Source organism: Talpa occidentalis, unplaced genomic scaffold (assembly GCF_014898055.3).
Source record: "Talpa occidentalis isolate TD23 unplaced genomic scaffold, MPIMG_talOcc4v2.1 talOcc4.14, whole genome shotgun sequence".
Classification (NCBI taxonomy): domain Eukaryota; kingdom Metazoa; phylum Chordata; class Mammalia; order Eulipotyphla; family Talpidae; genus Talpa; species Talpa occidentalis.
In genome coordinates this window covers 79,006,521-79,028,921 of record NW_023601433.1, presented here as the reverse complement: position 1 = coordinate 79,028,921, position 22,401 = coordinate 79,006,521, and the positions used below count along the sequence as shown (strand labels likewise).

Here is a 22,401-nt window from a genome sequence, read left to right as displayed (position 1 = left end):
TTTATATTACATGTACACAGACTTCAACTTCCAGCTAATAAACTATGTTTACTATTCTGCACAGGTTTTTTATTAGCCCTGGAACTAATAACTGCCCTTTCCCGCTTCACCTCAGTTTGCCTTGTTTTATCTAGTAATTTAACCCCAAACTTCTGGCCGCTTGTCTAATCTAAATACCTGAAGGCAGATCAGGTACTCTACAAAATCCCAGCTACTGGAAGTAGACTCTCTCAGAGACAGCTGTCCTGCCCCAATATGACAGGTGATTCTCGACGGTGGGGACGCAGCTCATCTTCCTGAAAGTACATCTTTCTTGTTTGGGTGAAGCATATCCTCCACTCTGTGACATCTCTGCAAGTTTGAAAGTGTCCTAAACTCATCCTTAATTTAGGTCTGTCTGGATACAGAATTCTAGGTTGAAATCCTTTTCCTTCAATATACTGGAGACATTTCTCCACTGAGTTCTGCTTTTAGTATTGTGAAACCCAGTACCATTTTGGTTCTTGACCCTGTGAGACCCGATTTGTCTCCTTGGGAACTTCTAGGATCGTCTCTTTTTGTTCGGGTTCTAAAATTTCAGGATAAAGTGCCCTGTTGTGAGCCTATTTTTATCCATTGTGCTAAGGTTTTTTGATCTGGAAACACATCCTGTCAGTTGGGGAAAGTCTGGAATTATTTTGTTCATGGCTTCCTTGGATATAGACTGCCTAACTAATCCTTGCAGTGATTCTGTTTTTTACTCTTCAGGGAGAAAACTTGCAGTCTTTTGCCAAGGTGGAGAATGTAAGCTGAGGACCAGACTGCATTTGAAATGGGCTTTCAACCAATCCTCCGCTAATTTATCCTTCTCCATTCCCATCTTTGCCAGAGGTTATCCGATAGTACAAATGCCCATATGTCAGGGATTCTGCAATGGACTCTGCTGGTTCTCAGTTTTCCTAACTGTTGGTTTAGGTCTGCTAAGTCCTCAGGTCTTTTCCCTTGGGGCTGCTAAGTCCCTCACTACTCATCATCACTTTCTAGCCTCCGAGTTTGTTGCTGTCGTCTGTCCCCATTCTCCCAGTCCTGCTGGGATTATATTTTTAAATCCTTTTACTAATTTTAGTGACATCTGAGAAAACAGCAAAAATAGATGGATGTATACAATAGGCACCCTCTACCTAGACTTCCCATAGAGCGATCTTTCCATGGTAATACTGAACGCTGGACATCGTTTCTCTCACAAAGATGAGTTTTTCAGGTTCGACGCTTTTCTTCTTTTCTCAATCAGAAAATAAATGTTACCCACTTGAGACTCAGAACAAAACTGAGGCGGAGCACATCGCCATCTGTCACAAAAGTCCTTTGCTGGTGAAATCAGAGGCAAACAGCTTGAAAGTTCACAGGTTTCTCTCTAGAGTAACACTCTTGGGGAAAGTCCAACAGAACTTTCTGTGATGATGGAAATGTTCTTCTGCACTGTCCCACAGAGCAGCCCAAGCACTGACACGTGGCTAATGCAACTGAAGAAATGCGTTTTTAACTTCATTTAATTTTAACTAACTTAAGCAGCCATTTGGCTATTAATTAAGCAGCCACCACAGCTCTAGAGAGACATTTTTCTGCATATTAAACACTCAGCAAGCGTTCACCCAACCCCTTGAGAAACACCTAACAGACTTAGCAGCTTTTATTTCCAGGATTCAATATGTCACAAATTGAAACAAATTATCAGCCCCTGCACAAGCGTCTGAGTCAGTCTTTCCAATGCTCAGGTTAAATGGTCACTCCCTGGCCTCAGGATCTCTGTATCAAAAACAATTCATCTCACCCTGGGGACCCGAGCAAACTAAGTGGCCCTTAGTTTGCTTTTCTCCATACTTCTGCCTTTTCAGTTACAACAGTTACAAAGTGGAACGCGATGGAGGATAAAGGTTTTCCCAAATCTCCCCTTAATTTACAGGTACCCTCAGATGGTAACACTCGAGAGTGGCAAGACTCTTCTTGGGTGGCAATGACTCTTCTTCCATCTTACCCTGGGCTTACTAAAAATAATCAACACCCTACTTCATCTCACCAAATCTTTACAATAACCATATACGACAGGTAGCCCTTCACCCCGTTTTACACAAGGAAAGACTGAGACTTGGGATTCAGTGACTTGCTCAGCGTCCCACAGAAACCAACGACTCAAGCTCAACTCTGAACCCAAAACAAAGTGCCAAGTCCCTGCACACAGTAGGTGCTCCAGAAACATCTGCAGCCCGTAAAGTTAAGGAAGAGTTGGCGCTGGCCCGGGCTCGAAGCCGGGGCGCAGCGGAGGAGCAGGAGGCTCCGGAAGGTGAACTTCTGCAGCTCCGGGGGTCGAGGGAGGGGCCCGCCCGGCTCCAGCGGCCGAAGGCCAGGCCGGAGCCCCTGACTCCTCGAACCCCGGGCCGGGTCGAGCTGGACCCGGCTGGGGCCGGGCCGGGCCGGCCAGGGGGCTCTGCGAGACCGGCCCGAGGCGGCCCGGGGATCGCGCCCCCGCCGCCGCCGCCGCCCCCGGCCTCGCGGGGGATCCTCAAGAGCGGTCGGGCCCCCCGCGCCGTCCGCGCCAGTCGCGGGCCGCGTCGGCCCCGCAGCCGCCCGCCTCACCTGCGTGTCGGCCGCCATCCTGCCGGCGCTGACTCCGGAACCGCTTCCGGAGCGCTTCCGGGTCACGGCGCGGGCCCACGCGGCAGGGCGAGGCCGGAGCCCGTTGGGGCCCGAGCCTGGCGCCCCCGGGCGGGACGGCGGCCTCTGCAGCCCGGCCGCGAGTCCGCGCCGCCTGCCACCGCCCGCTCGTCAGTCCCGGGCCCGCGGCCCGGGGTCCCGGGGCTCTTCAGCTGGCCTCGCGGGGCGAGGGGCCCGCGGCGTTTGTGAGACGCTCGGACCGCGCCGCAGCCTCCGAGCGCGGCCGCGGGGCCAGCTGGACACCCCGGTGGGCCTCCGCCGAGTGATGAACATTCTCCCCAAAAACGTGCCGTTGCTGAAGACGGCGGGATCTGAGCTGGGTCTGGCCCTCAGCTAGTAAAAGCCAGCGGGCCCTACAGAACGAGGGTCATGCGGGCAGTCGGGAGGATTTAGCTGAGGGAGGAGCCCGGACGCTCCAGCCTGGGAAGCTGAGCCGAGGCCGGGAGTGTGGGACACCGGGAAGGGTCCACCGGGACGCCTGACTTTTCTTCAGTGTGCAGAGGACTCTACACAGGTAGGCTGTTGGCCCTCAACCGGCAGTAGCCAAGTCTCAGAAGGAATACATCAAGGCCCTGTGGGTTCATGAGTGAAATGTAAGATTCACAACACTACACCTACCCTTTTCAGCAATCAGCTGCTTTCTCACCTTTCATGATCATGATCACCTCCTACTCAGCATGTTACTAGGTTGTCACCCAGTTTGAAAACTTCTGGTATTCACAGGAGTGTTCATCTCAATTGACATGGAACCTACTTCTGAGAACCTTAGAGGGACCCAGGCTAGTGGAAACAAGAATTCTAGTAGAAAAGTGAAACCTGGGTCTGGCAAAGGCATAGGATGCTAGGAGAGCAGTACTTCACTTGTGAAGAGGACCTCTAAATGTCAAAGCTCAATTTCACCCATGGCTTTAGTTTCCAGTATGTGGCACCGCACAAAATGAGTATTCAGAGACTTTAAAGAGAAGTAAGCCTTTATTTCCTAATATCACAATGAAAGCTGGCTTTGTAGGTTGCTTTTTGGTGATTAGTCGAAGAGACCAAATCCCATATCCTCATCAGACTCCTCCGACTCTTCCTTTGCTTCAGCCTTGGCTGGGGCTGCAGCAGCAGCAGGAGCAGCAGTGGTGGCAGCAGCCACAGGGGCAGCAGCCACAAATGCAGATGGATCAGCCAAAAAGGCCTTGACCTGAGGGGAGAAGCCAACGGTCAAAACGGTCATTTCACAAGCCCTCCAAGCCCACAACTCTTAAGCCTTCATAAAGCACTAATTTATTGGTCAATCTTCCCCCAAAGTGACCAGACAGGACAACTGGCATGGTGTTAGTGAGATCAGGCCCAGCTCTTAGCCCATGATCCCCTCCTCTTTGGGTCTCTTATTACTCCTATAGTCAAGAAACATCTCCCTGGCCCTCCAAACTCAGGTTTTCTTAAGAAAAACCTGCTATGTCAAATATAAAGCACCAATTCAGTAGGCTGCTATTTATCCCCCCTGCTGACAGGCCCACTGTGATCCCATAGGTTTTTTACCTTTTCAGCAAGTGGGAAGGTGTACTCAGTCTCCACAGACAAAGCCAAGACCCGCTTGTACCCATTGATAATAGAATGGGGCACTGATGCCACAGTTGGATAGCCGATCTGCAGACACACACTGGCAACATTACGAACACCCTGCAAAGGAACAGAAAGATTACATTTTAGGTGAGCCTTAGGTGAGCCGTATTATAGAAACAGTGCAAGTTCAAAGACAGAAAAGATTTGCCAGGTTACCATCTAGATCTCACACAGGGCATTTTCTCTTTTGACAAACACTTCTGGCAGGGCAATTCAGACCCAGTAATTTATAAATGCTTTGTGCCCTATTCTCACCATGGGTGTTCTTAAAGCACTGTACTTCCTGCAAAAGTCATCATTCGTAAAAAATAGAAACTATTACTATGGCTGTTGAAATCAATGAGAAAAATGTTAAATTGTGTGATTTTCATTTACTAGACAAAAAAATAGATAGCATTAACTTGTAATGGTAAAAATTACAAGTCTCAGAAAATCACAGCCCTCTCAAGAAAGAGTATGTAGTAACATTTACGCATCAAACTACCTCGTGTTCCCTTTGACGCAAGTGACTCACTCCAAATCTCGTCTTGCTGCATGCAGCCTTTTACTCTGTGTCCAGCTCTATTCTAAGTCTTCATGCTCATTAGGTCATTACACCCTATTGTTTCTGCCCTTCTACCAATGAGAAAACCGGGACGCTAGATCAGAGTGCCAGGTTACACAAGTGGGTGGTCAGGAGCCAACCTGACACTGGCCGTGCTGAGGTGGGCAGCACTCACCTCCAGGAAGCGCGAGTGCAGCGTGTGCTCTGTGATGTCGAGCACCTCAGGGTTGTAGATGCTGCCATTGTCAAACACCTGCTGGATGATCAGCCCAAAGGAGAAGGGGGAGATGTTCAGCATGTTCAGCAGTGTGGCCTCGCTGGCTCCCACTTTGTCTCCGGTCTTGATCAGCTGCACGTCACTCTGAAGAACAAGGGAACAGTAGCTAACACCTGGACACCAAGCAGGCCCACAGCCACCAGGAGCAGGCCCCACCACCCACCAGGCTAGCACAGGTAGGCCAGGCCAAGCCAGGCCCACTCACCAGGATTTCAATGGTGCCTCTGGAGATCTTAGTGGTGATGCCCAAAGCCTGGAAGAAGGAGGTCTTCTCGGGCCCCAGACCGGTGTTTTGGGCTGGCACAGTGACTTCACATGGGGCAATGGCACCAGCACGGGCAGCCGCTGGCACCTGAACAGAACCAAACAATGAGAAATCTCTTCACAGACACGGTGTGAGAATAGTCACGGTGTAAGAATAGTGTTCTTATGACAGTAAGAGTAACAATAAGATCTGGGTAAGACCAGCCAACCAGCCCCTTCTCTCACCTTGTTGGCCAGCAGCATGTCCCTGATCTCAGTGAGGTCCTCCTTGGTGAACACAAAGCCCACATTCCCCCGGATATGAGGCAAGAGTCTGCAAAGAGAAGGTTACAGGACATGGTCACCTTTCGGCACCTTCTTCTCCAAGGGAAGGAAGAACAAAGAAGCCCTGAGAACTACTGACTTCTCCAGAGCTGGGTTGTTTTCCAGGTGTCCGCGGATGGCCTTGCGCATCATGGTGTTCTTGCCCATCAACACCACGGCCTTTCCGCGGAGGGACATGCGGATCTGCTGCATCTGCTTGGAGCCCACGTTGTCTGCTCCCACAATGAAACATTTTGGATAATCATCCAAAAGTTGCTTTAAAAAAGAAAAAAACGGGGGGGGGGGGACACAAGTTTAATGGGAGGAAAAAGAATAGAAAATCCCCCAATCTCCCGTTTCCATCTTACCCATTTCGTCAATGGTTTAAGTGACTGAGAGTAGGAAGACTCCTCCCACTGGGAGCCACCAGTCTTAACACTGAAGGATTTGCTCAAGATTTGTTCATTGGGTATGAATAGTGAAAAACAGATCTCCACATTCACTCAAAAAAACTTAATTTTCATCTTTAACATTCTCAATTCAGTAAATTGACTTACTAGAAGAAACTTCAAAATAAGCACACCAAAGGGCTACATTTACAGCACTTTAAACTCAATACAAAACGAATATAGCAAAATGTTCCTTGTAGTAACTACGTTATAACTCTGCTACAATTCTCAGGCTTTTCACCATCTCTGAACACCCTCACAGAGGAGAAAATAAACGACTAAGCTCCACAATGCCTGAAGGGCAGCAAGGTCCAGAGCAAGACAGACCAACTTCACGACCACCCAAAAGAAAACCTTCACTGGACCTTCAGTTTGGCACAACCTGAACAGGCAACAACTTGCCTCTCGGAGTTACTCATGGCCTCAGACCTTCCCGAGGTGGAGACAGAAGAGCAAAATGATGATGAGGGCTGCCTGCTGGCCCGCAGAGCTGGGCATGAATGCTGTCACTTAGGAGTCACTTAACCTGTTTATCTGCAAGGGCGGGGGGGTGGGGGCTGATCTCGGGAACTCGTTAAGAGTCACTTAACCTGTCGGCCTACATGGGTGGGGGGGGTGCTGATCTCGGGAACTCGTGAGGACGAAGATTTGCCTTGAAAAGTCCTGCTCAGCGGCTTTCGTCCACAAGGCGCTCGGCGCGCGGCCCCTTATCACTGTCTGGGTGGGGGCTGCAGGGGGGCGGCTGCGGCTGCGACCCACCCGGCACTTACGATTATCTTAAGGAAGTAGTTGGACTTCCAGGTCGCCCTGTCTTCCCTGGGCATCACGGCGGTGCGTCAGGGATTGCCACGCGGGGTTTAAAGACGATGTCACTGCGGGGAGAGAAGCAGCTCAGGCGCCCGGGCGCGCGGCCCAAGGCCGAGGCCGACGCAGAGCCGGCCCCGGCCTGGGACCGCCGCCGAGGACGCAGGACCCAGGGTCCGAGACCCCACGAGCCCCTAAAACCTACGACCCCAAGGAGAAAAATCCCCAACGTTCCAGCCGCCCGGCCCCGACACCAGCCCGCGGGCCACGAACCTCTGTCGAGGACGCCTGGCGAGAAGAGGCCCGCGCCGCCGCGTGGACCTTTATATGTGAGCGAAGCGGCCAATCAGAAGCCACGGACAGCGTCCCCGGCTATTGGTTGGCGCCCACTTCTGGCCGGGGACAGAGAGCAGAGCTAGGCAGCCATTGGGCAATATTACTGCCACTCCCCCCCAGAAGCCGCCACTGCCTTTAAAGACAATGGTTAAGGAAGGCGCGGCACCCTGCCGGGACGCGCTCTCGGCGCTGCTGCCCTCTGCTGGTCTGGAGCCGCATCCGGGCGCCCTGAGCGTCCAAGTTTCCCCCGGGTCTGTAAGTATGACGTGGAGTTGAGAAATAAAGCACGTGTTTTAGAAGTGGCATGATCTTTAGTCTCAACAGTTTGTTCTTCCCCCTCCAAACCAGAGGAATCCTTTAAAATCTAAGTCGGGGGCTCCCCGGTGGCGCAGCGGTTGAGCGCTGGGTTGCGAGGCTGCCCGCAGCCTCTGCAGCGCGGGTTCGATCCCCGGCTGCTCCCCGGCCACCGGAGGAGGGTCCCACATGGCGCGCAGACCTCTCCTGCCGCCCGCTGCTCCCCTCAGCAGTGTACTTCGGTCCTTCTGCCTGCTCTGCTCCCCGCTCTGGCTCTGGTGAATTCTCTCACCCTCCCCTGCTTCTGACTATACCCAGTGCTTGTATAAATAAATAAATAAATAAATAAATAAATAAATAAATAAATAAATAAATAAATCTTTAAAACAAATAAATAAATAAATAAATAAAATCTTTTAAAAATGAAAAAGATAATCCAGTAAAAATAGGCAAAAATATTGAACAAATACTTCCCAAAAGAAGACACACAAGGGCCTCCCCCGTGGCGCAGCGGTTGAGCGCTGGGTTTCGAAGCTGCCCGCAGCCTCTGCAGCGCCGGTTCGATCCCCGGCTGCTCCCCGGCCACTGGAGGAGGGTCCCACATGGGGCGCAGACCTCTCCTGCCGCCCGCTGCTCCCCTCAGCAGTGTGCTTCGGTCCTTCTGCCTGCTTTGCTCCCCGCTCTGGCTCTGGTGAATTCTCTCACCCTCCCGTGCTTCTCTTTAAAAAATAAATAAAAATAAATAAAATCTAAGAGCATTTCTTCATTTGCTCAAAATTCTTGAAAGGCTCCCCATTCAAAGTAAAAAGTTTAAAACTTAAGCTGCCCACAAGCCCCTACATGATCTGCGCCCTACCTCCATCCTTATAATCTTCTGTTTTCCTGCTGACTCCCTTCCAGCCAGACGCTGCTCCCACAAACTAGCCCCTCTTTCTGAAAGTCTCTTTGGGTATAGCCACATAAGTAAATTACCTCCATCAAGTCTGGCCTCAGACATCATCTGCTCAAGGAGGTCTACCCTGACTGACTAATTAAAAAATAAAAAATAAAATCACTCTCCCCTTACTTGGTTCTATTTTTTCAGCAACACACCTTCTATCAGAATGTAACTTACTACACTGTTGTTTGCCTCTCCCTGTAAGAAAGCAAATTCCACAAAGGCCAACATTTTTCTCTGTGCCTGCCACATGGTAGGTATTTCAGAACAATCTTTTGAATGAGTGCAGGATTTGGAGTCAGATGACCTGGATCCACCTGGATATGTGATCAAGTAGCCATCGACTTCCTTGTGCCCTTTGCCAGCTCACTCAGCTTAGGAAAGTGATTTCACCTGTTTCACTTTCCTTATCTATAAAGTGGGCATCTTAACATTTACTCTCGTAACAGAGTTGTTTTGAAGATGTGTTAAGACTTAACAGTTCTTGGAATGTAGGAGGAAGTCACTCAATATTAGCTTCTTTTATTAAATCTTCACTTAACTCACATTTGAACAATCATGCTATGTCAATAAATATTATTTCTATTGCCTCCATCAAACCATCCATGCCCATACCCTATTTTCCTCCATGCTCCATGCCCTCCACCCTATTAATAAATATTTTTTAATGACTGAGCTTAGATCTTAGGACAGAAGGGGTGTTTCTTCCTAGCTCTACCCTTTTCACTTGACCAAGTTAGGAATTTCTGTATTTTGTTTTGTTTCCTCATGCCTTTGATGATCAGCCTGTTCATAAAACTGGTGGAGTCAATTACTGCTAAGATCTCTTTTTAATGACATGGTATTACTGCACGTTCAGCAATGTGCTGAGTATTCTGTGCACGTTACTACTGTTAATCTTTACAACAACCCCCTGAGGAGGTACAGTATTTCCCATTTATCGATAAGAAAATGCAAAGAGGGTAAATAATTTGCCCAAGTAGCTCAGCCAGTAAATCATCGCTTCGAATTTCTAGAAGCAAGTACTTCTAGGAGCAAGTTCGAAGCCCATGGGTCTCACTATGCCATATGGTCCCCTCCAAGCCCTGAAGCTAGCTCCCTCTAAATGCACTTCCAAGTATATACAAACTCACACAGATCTTTCCAAGGACATCCTGGCTTTGATGATTAAAAAAAACATATTGTATCTAATTGTAGTACATCAATATAATGGAAAACTATGAAGCCATTAAAAAATGATGCAGGGCCTCCCCGGTGGCGCAGCGGTTGAGCGCTGGGTTGCGAAGCTGCCCGCAGCCTCTGCGGCACCGGTTCGATCCCCGGCTGCTCCCCGGCCACCAGAGGAGGGTCCCACATGGCGCGCAGACCTCTCCTGCCGCCCTCTGCTCCCCTCAGCAGTGTACTTCGGTCCTTCTGCCTGCTCTGCTCCCTGCTCTGGCTCTGGTGAATTCTCTCACCCTCCCGTGCTTCTGACTGTACCCAGTGCTTGTACAAATAAATAAGTAAATAAATAAACAAACAAAAAATAAATAAATAAATAAAAATATATAAAAAATGATGCAGATATATGTTTATTGACATGGGAAAATACTAAGTATGGTTGAATGAAAAAAGCAAGTTACACTGAAGTATACCATATCCATTTCTACAAATAAAATAAATCCATGGAAAAAAATCATGTCATTATCTTTGGGGAAAGATTGAAGGTAATTTTCACTTCTGAACTCCCTGTGAAATGGTCAGGGTTCAAACTAAAATGCGACATGCAGCTTTTGAAAGACCAACAATAGGAAACAGAAGCCACAGCTCAAGGCTGAACAAAGCTGTCCTGGAGGCTTCAGGTTGTGACCAGAGCAGCCGAAGCATGCAAATATGAACACGACCACCAGGGGGCAGTAGAGACCCATACTCAACGACCCGTCTGCCACCTTCAGTTGGAAGGTGCCAAGGTGATGAGCCTCCAACCCACCTGGGGTTGGGGGTGGGCATGTCTGGTCAATGCAAGAACACAGGTAAGGGCAAGCCCTGGGTTCACATCCTGTCTGCAATCACTCAGAGGAGTGCCTTGTGCGTGCTGTTTCTTCTCTCTGAATCCCTTTCCCTATCTGTAAATGAGGGTAAGTTAGCCACCCACAGGCCCCAGCGAGGATGCCCTGAGTGAATCCCCAGGGACAGCCTGGGGTCGGGCCCAATGTCAGTGATCCCCAGCCTTCCCTCACCAAATGCTGGGGAACAGCAGAGCTCACACAGGGAGCCAGTGTCTGCGAGCACTGACAAGTGAGCTTTGGGTTGGTTTTTTTCAGGATTTTTTTTTTTTTTTTTTTTTTTGCTTAGAAGAACTGGGGTGTAGGCCAGAGGTGCGGGGGGGGAGAGGGGGTGGTGGTGAGAGGATTCAGCAGAGACAGAGTGGGGCGCAGAACAGGCAGATCCACTGAAATACACTGCTGAGGGGAGCAGTGGGTGAGACAGGAGAGGTCTGCTGTGCCATGTGGGTTAGCTCCCTGGGGATCGAACCCAGACCACAAGTGACAGAGCTGAGACTTAACCCCTAGGCCACTAGGGAGGCCTGACAAGTGACCTTCGGAGGAGTTATCCCCAAGGCTTTTTGCCCAACAATTCACCCTCAAACTGTGCTCCTTGTGAGTCTGGGGAGGGAAGGGTCTCTCTTTTGGAACTAAGTTCTTATCTCTGACCACAAAGGAAAGGCACTACTAGCACCGGTAAAATAATGGCAAACTTTATTGGCATAAATCACAAGAATTGAAATAGGGAAAAGCCAGGTTAGATGTTTACAGAGAAAAATTAAGATAAAATCATCAAATGATCACTGACCCAGAGAGTAGACCCCAGGGACACCAATCCCTCTCAGGTAGGGATCTGGGGCAGGTCACTGTAAACAGAGCAGTAAGGCCTATGGGTGGAAGTGGATGGAGACAGCAGACCTTCAGGGGGGCCTGGCTGAACTCCCCAGACCTGGGCTCCCAGCCCGGGACCCTCTTCTGAGCCCCAGCGCAGTACACTCAGCCTTTGCGATGAGGATGAGTGATCTGGCCTCTTCCAGCTTCCACCCCATGGTGGCAAGAGACCCCAGGCCTGCCTGCTCCTATTCACCCCTGGGGTAGAGAGCTCTGGGGTCTCCTTGTTGCTTCTTCAGGGCGCCATCCTTCTACCCCAAATCCAGTTCCCCTTGGGACAACCTAGGCCCCAAGGTTGTCCTAACTACAAAGGCGAAAGGACCTGTACCCAGTCTCCAGGGAGGGCAGGAAGTTTGGGGAACTGATGCGCCCAGTGGAATCAGCTAGACCAAAGGTCAAAATCAGACACCAGCTTTCCTGAGAAGGCAGAAGAAAGAGCCCCAGAGAAGCAGTGAGGAGGCTGAGAATGTTCGGTGGGTTCTCTTTGTTGCCAAAAAGTTCACAGAGGAGGGGAAGCGCCTAATGGTTTACTGGACCAGAAAGAGCACCCCCAGAGTGTCCTCTCCGCTTCTCCTCCCTCAGGAACACAGTGGATGAGGTTTGAAATTCTAAACCCAAGAGGGCAAGATACCCTTAGGCCAACTGCCCGTGAGAGCTTGCTGGCCTGGGTAGTAAGGAAGGGCTTCCAAAATACAGCAGTTTACAAAACAGTCCTGGTGAGCAGTGAAGTCAAGGAGGGGAGTCACAGAGCTGCTCCCAGTTCACCTGCTTGTGCTAAGAAAAAATAAAATACAAATTGCTTCCCCACCCCAAGCCCTCAGTACAAGGCAAACGCCACACCACAGCTGCAGTCACCGGCGGCGGCGGCCAGGAGGAGAGTACAAAAAGGGACATCTTTAAAATCTCTTCAAAATCACTGTAGAGAGGAGTAAAAGCAACTCAGTCGATATGAATTCAAACCTCAGTGTAGAAATCTATCAAAGTCGGTACAGTGTCCAGGCATGGGGTGAAACCCACCACCTCACACCACCCCCAGAGACGGAGGAAGTGACTATAAAACATTATTGCTGGAGAGGCTTTCTCAGTAGAACCAGGGGCAATGGGAGGGCAGGGGGAGCACAAGGAACCTTCCCCAGCCCTTGGCACGTGGGCCTTTGGATGGATGGATTTATGCTGGCATTGACTGGAGGGAGCAGGTGCCCGCTCCATACTCGAACAGGGATAAGGAGGTCAGGAGAGACGTAAGGATATAAACTGACCCCAAATGACCCTGCCTGCCCGCCCCCCGGGCTCCACTGCCAAAATGTGAGTAAGAGATGGCTCCAGTGTGGGGTGCAGGCCTGGCCAGGCGGCTCGTGGGGACACACGTGGGTCAGCCTCCAGGAGGATGGAGAGTCAGCAGCCGAGGCAGAGCTGCAGGTGGGAGGCCCAGAGACTCTGGCAGGGGTGAATGAAAGCAGGAGGGACCCCTTGCCACCCCCCTGCCATCCTGCACCAGCCAAGGATGCAGGTTCCAGTTTCAGTCAGGTCTGCCCCTCACCCCTGGGTGAGGCCTCTGGGTCCTAGCGGCTGCTGGGAGGCTGGGCCGGGTTGGGCAGGGAAGGGGTGAGTCTCCTAGCAGAAGAGCTTGAGGAAGCAGCTCTGGCAGTAAGGCTTGTCGTTCTGCTCCTTGAAGGTGCCCTTGTTGAGCTGCTTGAGGCAGAAGGCACAGACGAAGTGCTCCGGGTGGAACTTCTTGGCCATGGCGGTGATGCAGCGGCCGGTGATGGGCTTCTGGCAGCCGGAGCACAGCGAGCCGCGCCGCTCGTGGTAGTGCACCTCGCAGTAGGGCTGCCCGTCGTGCTCGAAGAAGCTGCCGTTGATGAAAGGCGTGAAGCACTCCTGCGGGCAGTGGGAAGGGGCTCAGGCGAGGCAGCTCCGGCCTGATGGGCAGGCAACGGGCCTGTCGCCCACTCCCCACCATGCCCCCGGCTAAGCGAAGCATGTCCTAGGTGCCAAGGGCAGCGCCTGAGGCTCACTGCGTTCTCCCGACAGGAGGGGCCTGGGCCTAGAAACCAGTGACTTGCCCGGGGTCACACAGGTAATAAGATGCACAACCAGACTGCACCATGGTGGCTGTAGAGTGTACCCAGAAACCCCAGTGCTGTAGGAAGGGTCCTGTGGTCAGACCGTATCCCAACACCCATGCATGCTTTGGTAGCAAAGGCTCTGACAAGTCCTGCAGTGAAGAGTTTCCCAAACTTATTTATCAAGAACATTTGCTGGGTTCCCAGTAACTGGACCTGGGGTCTCCCATTCCCTCCTAGAATGCAGCTTGAAAATCATGCCTATTTCTGTTGAGGCTGCTAAATCCTGCATTTCATTCGCACACGCTTTTCCCCAGATATGACCAGTCCCAAGGTGACCACAAAGGACGAGGCTGGGGAACACGTCTGCCTTGTAGGACGAGCCCTGGCCCAGGGCCTACTGGACTTGGGGGCTGCCTGCTCATTCCACTGATGACCCCAAATGAGTCACCGTGTCGGGCCCAGAACATAGAGTGAGCATCTCTCCCCACTGCCCGATCCCAGACCCTCAGGTCAGGAGGTGGGGGGCTCCTTACCCGGCACACAAAGCACTCAGGATGCCAAAGGGTGTTGAGGGCCGAGATGTAGTTCTCCAGGATGGCCCGGGCACAGCCGCCGCACTTGGGCGCAAACATGTCGAAGTAGTCCTTCCGACAGTAGGCCTTGCCGTCTTTCTCGTGGAATCCTGAGCACAGGGAGTGTGGGAGGCAGAGTTATAGCCCCCAGAGCTGGAGCACCCAACACCCACATCCCAAAGTCTCCAGGCCCACCCCACTGTTCCCTGGGGTGTGGGGGGATAAGCCAGCCAGTGGTCAGTACCTTCAGGGCCGAAGAAGGCCCCGCACTGGGCACAGAAGAAATGCTCGGGGTGCCACGTCCGGTCAAGGGCTGTCACCACTTTCTGTGGAAGCAGAGTGTGGGGTCAGAGACACTCACAGGCAAGGCTGTCCTGCCCGCTCCCTCCAAGGAAAAGGCAAAATACTGCCCAGACCAGGGTGACCCCTGACTGCTCTGGACACCACCGAGAATCCAGTGAGTGAAGACTGTCACGTGCCAGACACACTCGCCTTAAACCCCACGTGGGGTCAGGTCATGGGCTCTACGGTGGCTCCCGTTTCTCAAGTGAAGAAGCAGGCTCAGAGAAGCGGGGTGCTTCCCTAACACCACACAGCGGGACAGCGAGGGAGCCTCTGCCGCCGGGACTCAGGACGGAGGAGGGAGGGAGGATGGGCTGTGCGTTGGGTGGGGTCTGAACCCCGCCCCACTGTTTCCTAGCTGTGCAGCTCGGGTCTGACGTGACCGCTCTGAGCCTCCAGCAACCCCCGGCACCCTCAGCGGGCCGCCCGCCCCGCCAGGCCCCAGGAGCTCACATCCAGGATGGGCCCGTTGCAGTAGTAGCAGCGCGGGGAGAAGAGGTTGTGATAGTCCTTTTCACAGTAGGGCTGCCCGTCCCGCTCAAAGAAGTTGCGGGACCCGATCTCCTCCTGGCAGTGGGTGCAGACGAAGTGCTCCGGGTGCCACGTCTTCCCCATGGCGGTCACGACCTGGGGCAGGAGGTGGATGTGGCTCAGGTGCCACCTGCCACGGAACACCCTTCGCCATGCCCACCTGCCCCTCCGCCCTGCCCCGCCCCCGCCCTCCTTACCTGCCCGGCGATGGGCTTCTTGCAGGCTCCGCAGACCCCTTTGGCCACTGTGGCGACCCCCAGCTTGTTCAGGTCAGACTGCAGGCTCCCCAGCATGCTGTCGAGCTGGCTCCCAGGCTTTGGGGGTCCCCCAGGAGGGGAGTTGCTCCCCGGCCTCCCCTGGTTCATGATCTGTGGAGACAAGAGAGAGGGCCTGTCAGAACATCACACCGGCTCAAGGCACCCCAGAACCAGGGCTGTCCCCCTCCTGGACAGGTGGGCTGAATGAGGCAACAACTGCAACCTCCTGGGGGCCTCCAGAGCTCTAGCGGGGGTCACAGGGCTCTACACGGTCAGAGAGACGGGCTCATGGGCCCCGCGACCTGACAGGCCCTGGGAGAACACGGCAAGCAAGACACTCGGCACTGACCCCTCCCTGGTCCTGCCCTTCAGGACTGCTCTGCCTGCCGTTCGGAGGCCAGCCGGCCGCCCCGCACAGCTCCCCATCCGCTCTTTGTTCCAGGCCCTGGAGCTTAGATAGGGGAGGAAGCCAGTATGAGAAATGCTTTTGAAAATGCATGAAGAACAAGAGACCTTGTTACTGGACCATTTCACAAAAGGGAATTTAGGGTGATGAGGATTTCTTCCCCTGACTGGCATCACCAACATCGGAGGACAGGGGCCATCCAGAGGGAAGACAACCCAGAGAGAGAGAGAGAGGCCCAGGGGCAGATGGAGAGGGTGGAGGGCCAACCGGAGGCACAGGACACAGGGCGGTAACAGGCCAGGGAGCAGGGGCCTCAAGGGGTTCTGGGTCTGGAGGTGGGGGCAGCAGTGTGGGTTTCCCTTCCTGGGAACAGCAAGATGGAGGGGCAGCGGGCAGGGGCAGGGAGGTCGAGTCCCACAGGGAAGCAAGAGGGCCGCGGACCTCCCAGGGAGTGGGGGAGTGGACGTGCAGCTGAGGGGTCCAGGGTGGAGGCCTGGTTTAGGGAAGGACTGTGGGGGTGTGTGCTGGGCACTCGAGGACAGAGGGCGGAGGGGCCGGAGGTGCACCCCTGCCCATGTGTGCAGGGGAGGAACGCAGCTCACAAAAGAGACAGGCAGGGCTGGCGCTGGGTCCCAGAGGCCTGCCTGCATTGGGGGGAAGAGCGGGTCCTCCTCCGTCTGGCAGCCCACGGACCTCACAGTGTGGGGCGCAGCAGTGAGACGGGAGGGGCCCTGGGAGCCACCTTTCCAAGGCTCTGCCCCCGTGCTCTGGACCCCAGAGGAGCCACGGGTGACATCCAGGGGGCCCTGGGCAGAGGGGCCGGGCGGGCAGGGCAGGGGAGAAGAGCTGCCGGCTGAGGTGTCTTTGTGATGCTGGAGCAAAGGGACAGGAGGAGGAAGAGAAGCCAGGACAGAGACGGTTCTTCTCTGGGGGATGGGAGAGCCGGGAGGGAAGACAACCTGGGGAGGAGAAAGCGGGGAGAGAGTGAAGACAAAAGAGGAAACAGCAGCCGGCGAGCAAGGGGCCCGGGAGGTGATGTCCCCAGAGCCCCCGGGGCCTTCCCGCGGTGACTCCGAGACGGAGGTCAGTCTCCTCAGGCCACAGGCTGTGGGACCCCCTCACACACCAAACACCAGGCAGCCCCTCCAGCCAGCGCTGGGGCCCGGGGAGGAACAGGATGCCCGAGGCCCGGCCCAGCCCTTGGCATCTCCTGGCTACCTTCTCTACAAGCTGCCCCCCAGCCCGCCTTCCGCGCGGCTGCACGGTGATGACGACGCCCTCGGTCAGCCAGTCCTCGGCAGAGGCCCCCACCGTCCCCTCGGCCTCCTCCGCCTCCGGCCGGATGCCCAGCCGCCCCTGCAGCTCTGTGAGGAGCCGCTCCTGGGATGGGGTCCTGCTCAGGGCGGCGGGGTCCAGGCGGCGGCGCGGGGAGGGCTCCCGGGACATGGGGTGTGCGTGGCCCGTCTCCCGGCTCCTCCTGATCACAGAGCGGATCTGAGGGGGAGGGGGAAGGCGTCACAGCCCCACTCTGGGCTCAGCGGAGCGCAGTCCACACTCAGGCACCGGGGAGGGCAGGGCAGAACAAGACCACCAGAGTAGAGCCAAGCCTAGCTGGGGAGGTGGCGGGGCCCAAGCAGACGCCCTCCACCCAGAGCCCATCGCCAAGGTGGCAGTGACCCTGGGCAAGCCCTTAACCTCCGCTGGCCTCATTTTCCCCACCCTCAGAATGGGTGTATTTTCTTGGCTCCCTTCCAGGCTTCCCCACAAGGAGTATCTGGGGGTGTAAATGGACACTCTTGAAAGGACTTGGGCTTTTTCTCTCTCTTTTGCTTTGGCTGCTTTGTTCCTTTTGATTTGCAACAGAAAAATGCAGTCTTTCCTTCCAGGAATCACTTAACCCAGTTTTTCTGTTTTTTGTTTACATGATCGCCCACCTGTGTGCAGTGGTTTTGATTTGTTGTTGTTTCTTTTCAGGAGGGACATAAAGGCCATATCAAGCAAGAAGCAAAGAACAGTCGCAGCAGCAGCCCCGGCTGAGCTCACTGCTGCCTTCTCTACGCTTTCCAGCATTATCTCACTTAATTCTGGACAACCGTGGCAGGTCTATTGTTACTATTGTGGTAGTCTATTGTCACTCCCATTTTAAAGATGAGAAAACTGAGGCTGAGGGTGGCTGCCCAGGTCATGTTGGTAGCAAGTGCTGGAGGTATGGTTGCAATTAGTTCCATCAGGTTCCAGAGCCCATGCTTGTAACTGCTTGGCACACATCCCTCCAGGGTGCCAGGGACGGCTCATCCAAAGGAAAAAGCCTTAACAAGCAAGAGGGGGCTTCGCTGAGAAAGATTCCAGGGCCCTTGGAGCTCCAGCAGCCCACAGAGCCCACCACCGAGGGCCTATCGTCGGGGTCACAGCCACGCATCTCGGGATTTGCGGCCCAAGCAGACATGCGCGGAGTGGGAGGCTGCATGCAGTTAGCCAGGAGTGGCCACACTCAGGCCACTGAGGGCCGTGCCGCCGCCGCATGAGCTTGCGCCTGCCTGGCCAGCGGTGGAAATCCTCTCGGTGGCGGTGGGTGTGTCCATGACCGTGGCTGGTGGAAGCTCCGGCTGTTCCCTCTCAGCCTCGGTGGCAGCGTCAGTGGTGCCCTGTGACCTCTTGGGAGTGTCGGGTCCCGGGGTTGGCCTTACCAGACTCCCCCTCACGGGCATCTCGCCTCCTAACTGTTCCTCATCACCTGGGGCAGGGCGGTTGCTTTCTGGCCCCACTGGCTCTGGCCTTGCCCTTTTTTTCTGGAACTGCTCATATTCCTTTGTGAGACTCCAGGTGTCTGGGAAGACGGCCTGCCGGTCCGCAGCCACGATAGCTGGCTCGGTCACTTCCTGGAAGCCAGGCACAGCTCCGTGGGGAGTCTCGGGCCTGATCACCTCCAAATTCCATGGCCGCTCCCACGTGGCAGCCACAGCCTCCTCTGAGCGCACAGGGTGGGCTGGCGGCCCTTGGGGGTCTCCAGGCTCCTGGGGCCCTGTGCACCCAGCTGGGGGCAGAGTATGGCAGAGGGGCGCCCTGGAGACCTCACTCTTGAGGTTTGGTAAGTCCCTGCAAACTTGAGCCTGGCTCTCTGTACCCAATGGCCCCAGGGAACCCTCCCCAGAGGGAGCCCCTGAGTTGGGGGTTTCAGCCATCAACCCTAGGCCAGCTAAATCAAGCCAGCTGGGGGCCTCAGGAGATGGGAGGCCCTGTCCATTATCCTCATCCTTGATGCCGAGGACCTCCAGGGCATGACTGGGGCCTGGAGACGAGGGTACAGTAGTGGATGGCAAGAGAACAGGAGGAGGAGAAGGAGGTGCTCGGTCTGGGCTTGGCGCTGAACTGGGCAGCAGCCCCAGGGAGCTTAAGGCCACAGCAGAGGAGCTGGTCTGGAAGAGGAGAAAGACAAAAGGCAGAGGAGAGAGGAGAGAGAGATGGGCGAGGTGAGGACGTTCCCTGTGTGGGGGGCTCAGCCTTGGAGCGCTGAGAGGCACCATCTACACTGACCGAGAGGGCTGCGAAGCTGAAGCAAGGGAATTACTCCCCCCAGATATTTTCCTGAGCCCCACATCCTTGGGCCCATGGGACCCAGGCAGCAGAAAGCAGCCCCTGAGTTGAGCCTGGGAGGCCTCCCTGTCAGAAGGCACGAGGCAGAGGAGGCCAGGGTGGCGTGGACAAGGGAGACAAGGGAGACAAGGCAGCCCAGCACCATCAAGGGAGACTAAGCCTCATATAGCTGCCCCCCGAGCTTGATTCAAATCTGGGCTCTGTCTCTTCAGGCCACTTTCTATGTCCCCCCAAGACCTTGCTCGGTGGGCACAGCTAGAACCAGTGCGGCTTCTAGCAGAGCATCAAGAAAGCAACAGCCCACTGGGCACAGGGCAGGGCTTCCTCAGGCCAACGTGTGAGTCCAGCTGACCTGTGTGGGGCCATAATCACAGCACGTCTGGGCCGTAAGCCCCGGCTCGGCCTCTCCCCCAGCCCCATTCACATATTCTGTGCCCCCATCCGGAAAGGCAGCTAAAAGGAAGTTAAGAGGCCCCATCAGGGCCCTGAGTGCAGGGACAGCTGGCTCCCCTTCTCCTATTCCCTCAGCGGGCCCCAGGGGGCTCCCCACGTGGAAGGGAAAAGTCAGCAACTGCTGGAGAGTCCTGTCAATATCAATCCACCGGAGCACTGCATCCTCTAAATAAAACATGGTTCTGGCAGCCCAGGAAGACCCGGAAGTGGGGGCAGGCAGCAAGGGGTACTTGCAGGACCAGACTAAGCCGGCAGCCTAGCTGGGTGTCCCATAGCCTGAACTAGGGGGAACTCAGAGGCCTGGGGAGGGAGAGTGGGAGGCTGGCGAGGGACTCGGGAGCCAGAGGCAGAAAGAAAGAAGACATGCTGAGGACAGCCAGTGTGGGCGGTGGGACGCCAGGGCGAATGACCCCTTGACACAGGCCCACGGCCCACATGGCCCAGCAGAGATGCCCTCCCCCTCGGGGCAGCCTCAACACAGGACCCTTTGTCCCAGGTTCCTGATTCTCCGCTGGGAGGCTGGGAGCCCAGGGAGGAAGGAATGTCCCTGCTGAGCATTTCTCTGCCTGCACAGGCCGCAGACAGCTTGGTCCCCACATACCCCAGCCTGGCCCCCGCATCCTGGCCAACATGCTGCAGGGTCCCTGGCTCAGGTCTCGGCACCCCAAGACTGAAGGGCTGAGTCACAGCTACCACACTGATATGAGAAGGATGGGGCACCCTTCAGGAGCAAGCAGGGCAAGGGGGGTACCGCAGGGCACCTTGAAATCCGACAGCGAGGCCATCAGCTCGTCCAGCTCCCTGGTGGCGGAGGAGGCGGAGATGCGCGTGTGCTGCTGGCTGGAGGTGACTCGCTGCGGGCTGCTCACCTCGCCCTGGTTCACAGTGATAGCGGGGCTGCAGGGCAGACACTGCATCAGCGGGGCCCCCGGTACTCAGCACCGTGTTCCCCCAGAGTGGCTGTGGCCTCCTCATGCTGGGCTCTCAACACCCCGGGTCCTGGGGAAGCCTACCTGCTCCCACTCTCTCCTGGGAACCACCCCCCCCCACCCCAGGAGGAGGCCGCTGTCAGCCAGGGACGGGGCTCTGAGTGAGCTGACCTGGGAGAGGAAAGGGCAGTACGAAAGGCCCCTTTCCCTGGAAGACACCTCTGGCCCTCCCAGCCAGGTTCCAGCTCCTCTACTAATCAAGAGCGAGCGCGCTGCCTCTGCATGACACTGTGTGCACAGGACGCCGGCCAATGACGCGGCAGCTCTGACAAGACGTGATGTTCATGGAGCTCTGAGCAGGTGTCCATGTGCTATACTCGGCGCCCACGCCCAGCGTGCTGCCTGCAGCCCTGGGGCTCACCCTGACTGAGCCGGCAGCCCTGTCCTCACAACCACGTCGCCCTTCAGTCCACTTCCGGTGGGCACACCCGGGGAGGGCCAGGATCGTGCGGCTCTGAAGCCTGTCGCCCTCCATGTGCACAGCACCCACATGGTCAGGTGGATGGGGACTCGCTGCCGGCAGGGGTGGTGTCCACAGGCTCACCCTATCCCCCGCTGCCCAGTCCAGGACCTGGGCAATAACGGGGGGACAGACGGCACCAGGGCTGAGTGGGCAGAGACAAGGGCTGGGGGGCTCAGTGGATACTCACACAGGGCTGGGCACGGAGCTCTCCAGCTCATCCAAGAGACTCTCCACGCTGGGCCGCACGTCCTCCAAGCCCCGGCCCCCATTCCGCTTGGGCTTCTCCTTCGTCAGGGGCCCAGCTTTGCCCCCCAGGAGGCTGTTGTTCTCTGGGATGCCATACTGGGGGCTCAGAGCCCCAGTCAGTGGGGCACTGGAGTTGGCGTCATCTTTGAGAAAGGGAGAAAGAGAGGATGGTAGGCACCCACCCCTCCAGGGATCCAGAGGCCAACAGGTGGGCTTGGGGTCCCACAGGTCCCCCCACGGGGACCAGTCCTACCTGCCGGGAAGCCTGGGGGGTTCTGCTGCACGGCATTCAGTTCCAGCAGCAGGCGGTCGAGTTCAGAGAGGTTGCTGCCCAGGGAGGAGCTCATCACAGTGGGTGAAGGCTCAGCTGACTTCTGCTTGTTGGGGAAGCTTCCAGAGGCAGAGGGAAAACAACAGTGAAGGACACTGACCCCAAGTTCTGAAGGAGAAGCAGCAGAGGAGATAGGAGGTCTCCCCCCGCAGAGGACAGAGTGTGGAAGGGATGTGGTAAGAAGAGGGGGAGGGAGGAAGTCTTGCCTCAGTTCCTCCACTCCATGGGTGACGTAACAGCCCAGCCCATCCGCTGCATGGCGATGGCCGAGATAAGGCCAAGGAGCAAGAGAGGTGAGAGGCAAGACCAGCTGGCCAGAAACCTCAGAGCCTCTGTGGTTTAACCCAGTGAATCCTGAGGCAGATCCCCTAGGACACATTGCCGGGTCTGCTTTCGCTGGGCCCCAGGGTTTCCGAGCAGGAGGGGCCGGAGCAGGGAGGGTACCTGTAGACGTGCTCCTCCTCGCTGGCTCGGGCACACGGAGAGCCCCCGCTGTCCTGCGGGATGGAGGCACTGGAAGCTTTGGCACTGGAGCCGTAGACGGGTGACAAGGACTGAGGCTGAGGGGAGGAGAATGCTCAGAGGCCCCCCCAGGGAGGGAAAGGAACAGCCCAGTCACTCCCAGGAGGCTCCAGCTCACCGCCAATCTCACCAGGGAATTTCCACGAGCGGGTCGGGAGACAGGTGATTAAACACTGGTCACCGCCCCCTCACGTGGCGTCT

The 22,401-nt window shown here is 55.4% G+C and overlaps 3 protein-coding genes across 5 annotated transcripts in view; all 3 read right to left on the bottom strand.

The window, feature by feature from the left end:
* The window catches only part of GCN1 (GCN1 activator of EIF2AK4), a 50,977-nt gene extending 48,328 nt beyond the window's left edge, over positions 1-2,649 (bottom strand). The window contains exon 1 of the mRNA XM_037511060.2: positions 2,614-2,649. Within this exon, the coding sequence (XP_037366957.1) occupies positions 2,614-2,631 (18 nt within the window). The 5' untranslated portion in view covers positions 2,632-2,649. The remainder of the gene's footprint in view (positions 1-2,613) is intronic.
* A 1,002-nt stretch (positions 2,650-3,651) lies between these two features.
* Positions 3,652-7,274, bottom strand: RPLP0 (ribosomal protein lateral stalk subunit P0). The gene is made up of 8 exons (XM_037511059.2): positions 7,217-7,274; positions 6,910-7,011; positions 5,791-5,966; positions 5,613-5,700; positions 5,329-5,475; positions 5,022-5,207; positions 4,219-4,359; positions 3,652-3,877 (listed from the first exon to the last, which is right to left on the bottom strand). The coding sequence occupies exons 2-8, from the start codon at positions 6,961-6,963 to the stop codon at positions 3,716-3,718; spliced, it is 954 nt and encodes a 317-aa protein (XP_037366956.1). The 5' UTR covers positions 6,964-7,011; positions 7,217-7,274; the 3' UTR covers positions 3,652-3,715.
* A 3,586-nt stretch (positions 7,275-10,860) lies between these two features.
* The window catches only part of PXN (paxillin), a 46,696-nt gene continuing 35,155 nt past the window's right edge, over positions 10,861-22,401 (bottom strand). Inside the window, exons 3-14 of one of the 3 annotated variants that reach the window (XM_037511058.2) lie at positions 22,123-22,238; positions 21,601-21,737; positions 21,289-21,490; positions 20,411-20,546; positions 18,140-19,018; positions 16,247-16,561; positions 15,546-15,647; positions 15,137-15,307; positions 14,862-15,035; positions 14,311-14,392; positions 14,028-14,176; positions 10,861-13,306 (exon numbers count right to left, since the gene is read on the bottom strand). In XM_037511058.2, coding sequence (XP_037366955.2) covers positions 13,040-13,306; positions 14,028-14,176; positions 14,311-14,392; positions 14,862-15,035; positions 15,137-15,307; positions 15,546-15,647; positions 16,247-16,561; positions 18,140-19,018; positions 20,411-20,546; positions 21,289-21,490; positions 21,601-21,737; positions 22,123-22,238 — 2,730 coding nt within the window. In that variant the 3' untranslated portion in view covers positions 10,861-13,039. The remainder of the gene's footprint in view (positions 13,307-14,027; positions 14,177-14,310; positions 14,393-14,861; positions 15,036-15,136; positions 15,308-15,545; positions 15,648-16,246; positions 16,562-18,139; positions 19,019-20,410; positions 20,547-21,288; positions 21,491-21,600; positions 21,738-22,122; positions 22,239-22,401) is intronic. The other 2 variants (XM_037511056.2, XM_054695302.1) reach the window with 2 other exon arrangements.

Coding starts and splice junctions, on each gene's coding strand:
- RPLP0 (XM_037511059.2), bottom strand. CDS start 6,963: ATGCCCAGGGAAGACAGGGCGACCTGGAAGTCCAACTACTTCCTTAAG. Junction 5,476..5,612: donor ACATGCTGCTGGCCAACAAG/GTGAGAGAAGGG, acceptor GGTTCTGTTCAG/GTGCCAGCGGCTGCCCGTGC. Junction 3,878..4,218: donor CCTTCCCACTTGCTGAAAAG/GTAAAAAACCTA, acceptor TTCTCCCCTCAG/GTCAAGGCCTTTTTGGCTGA.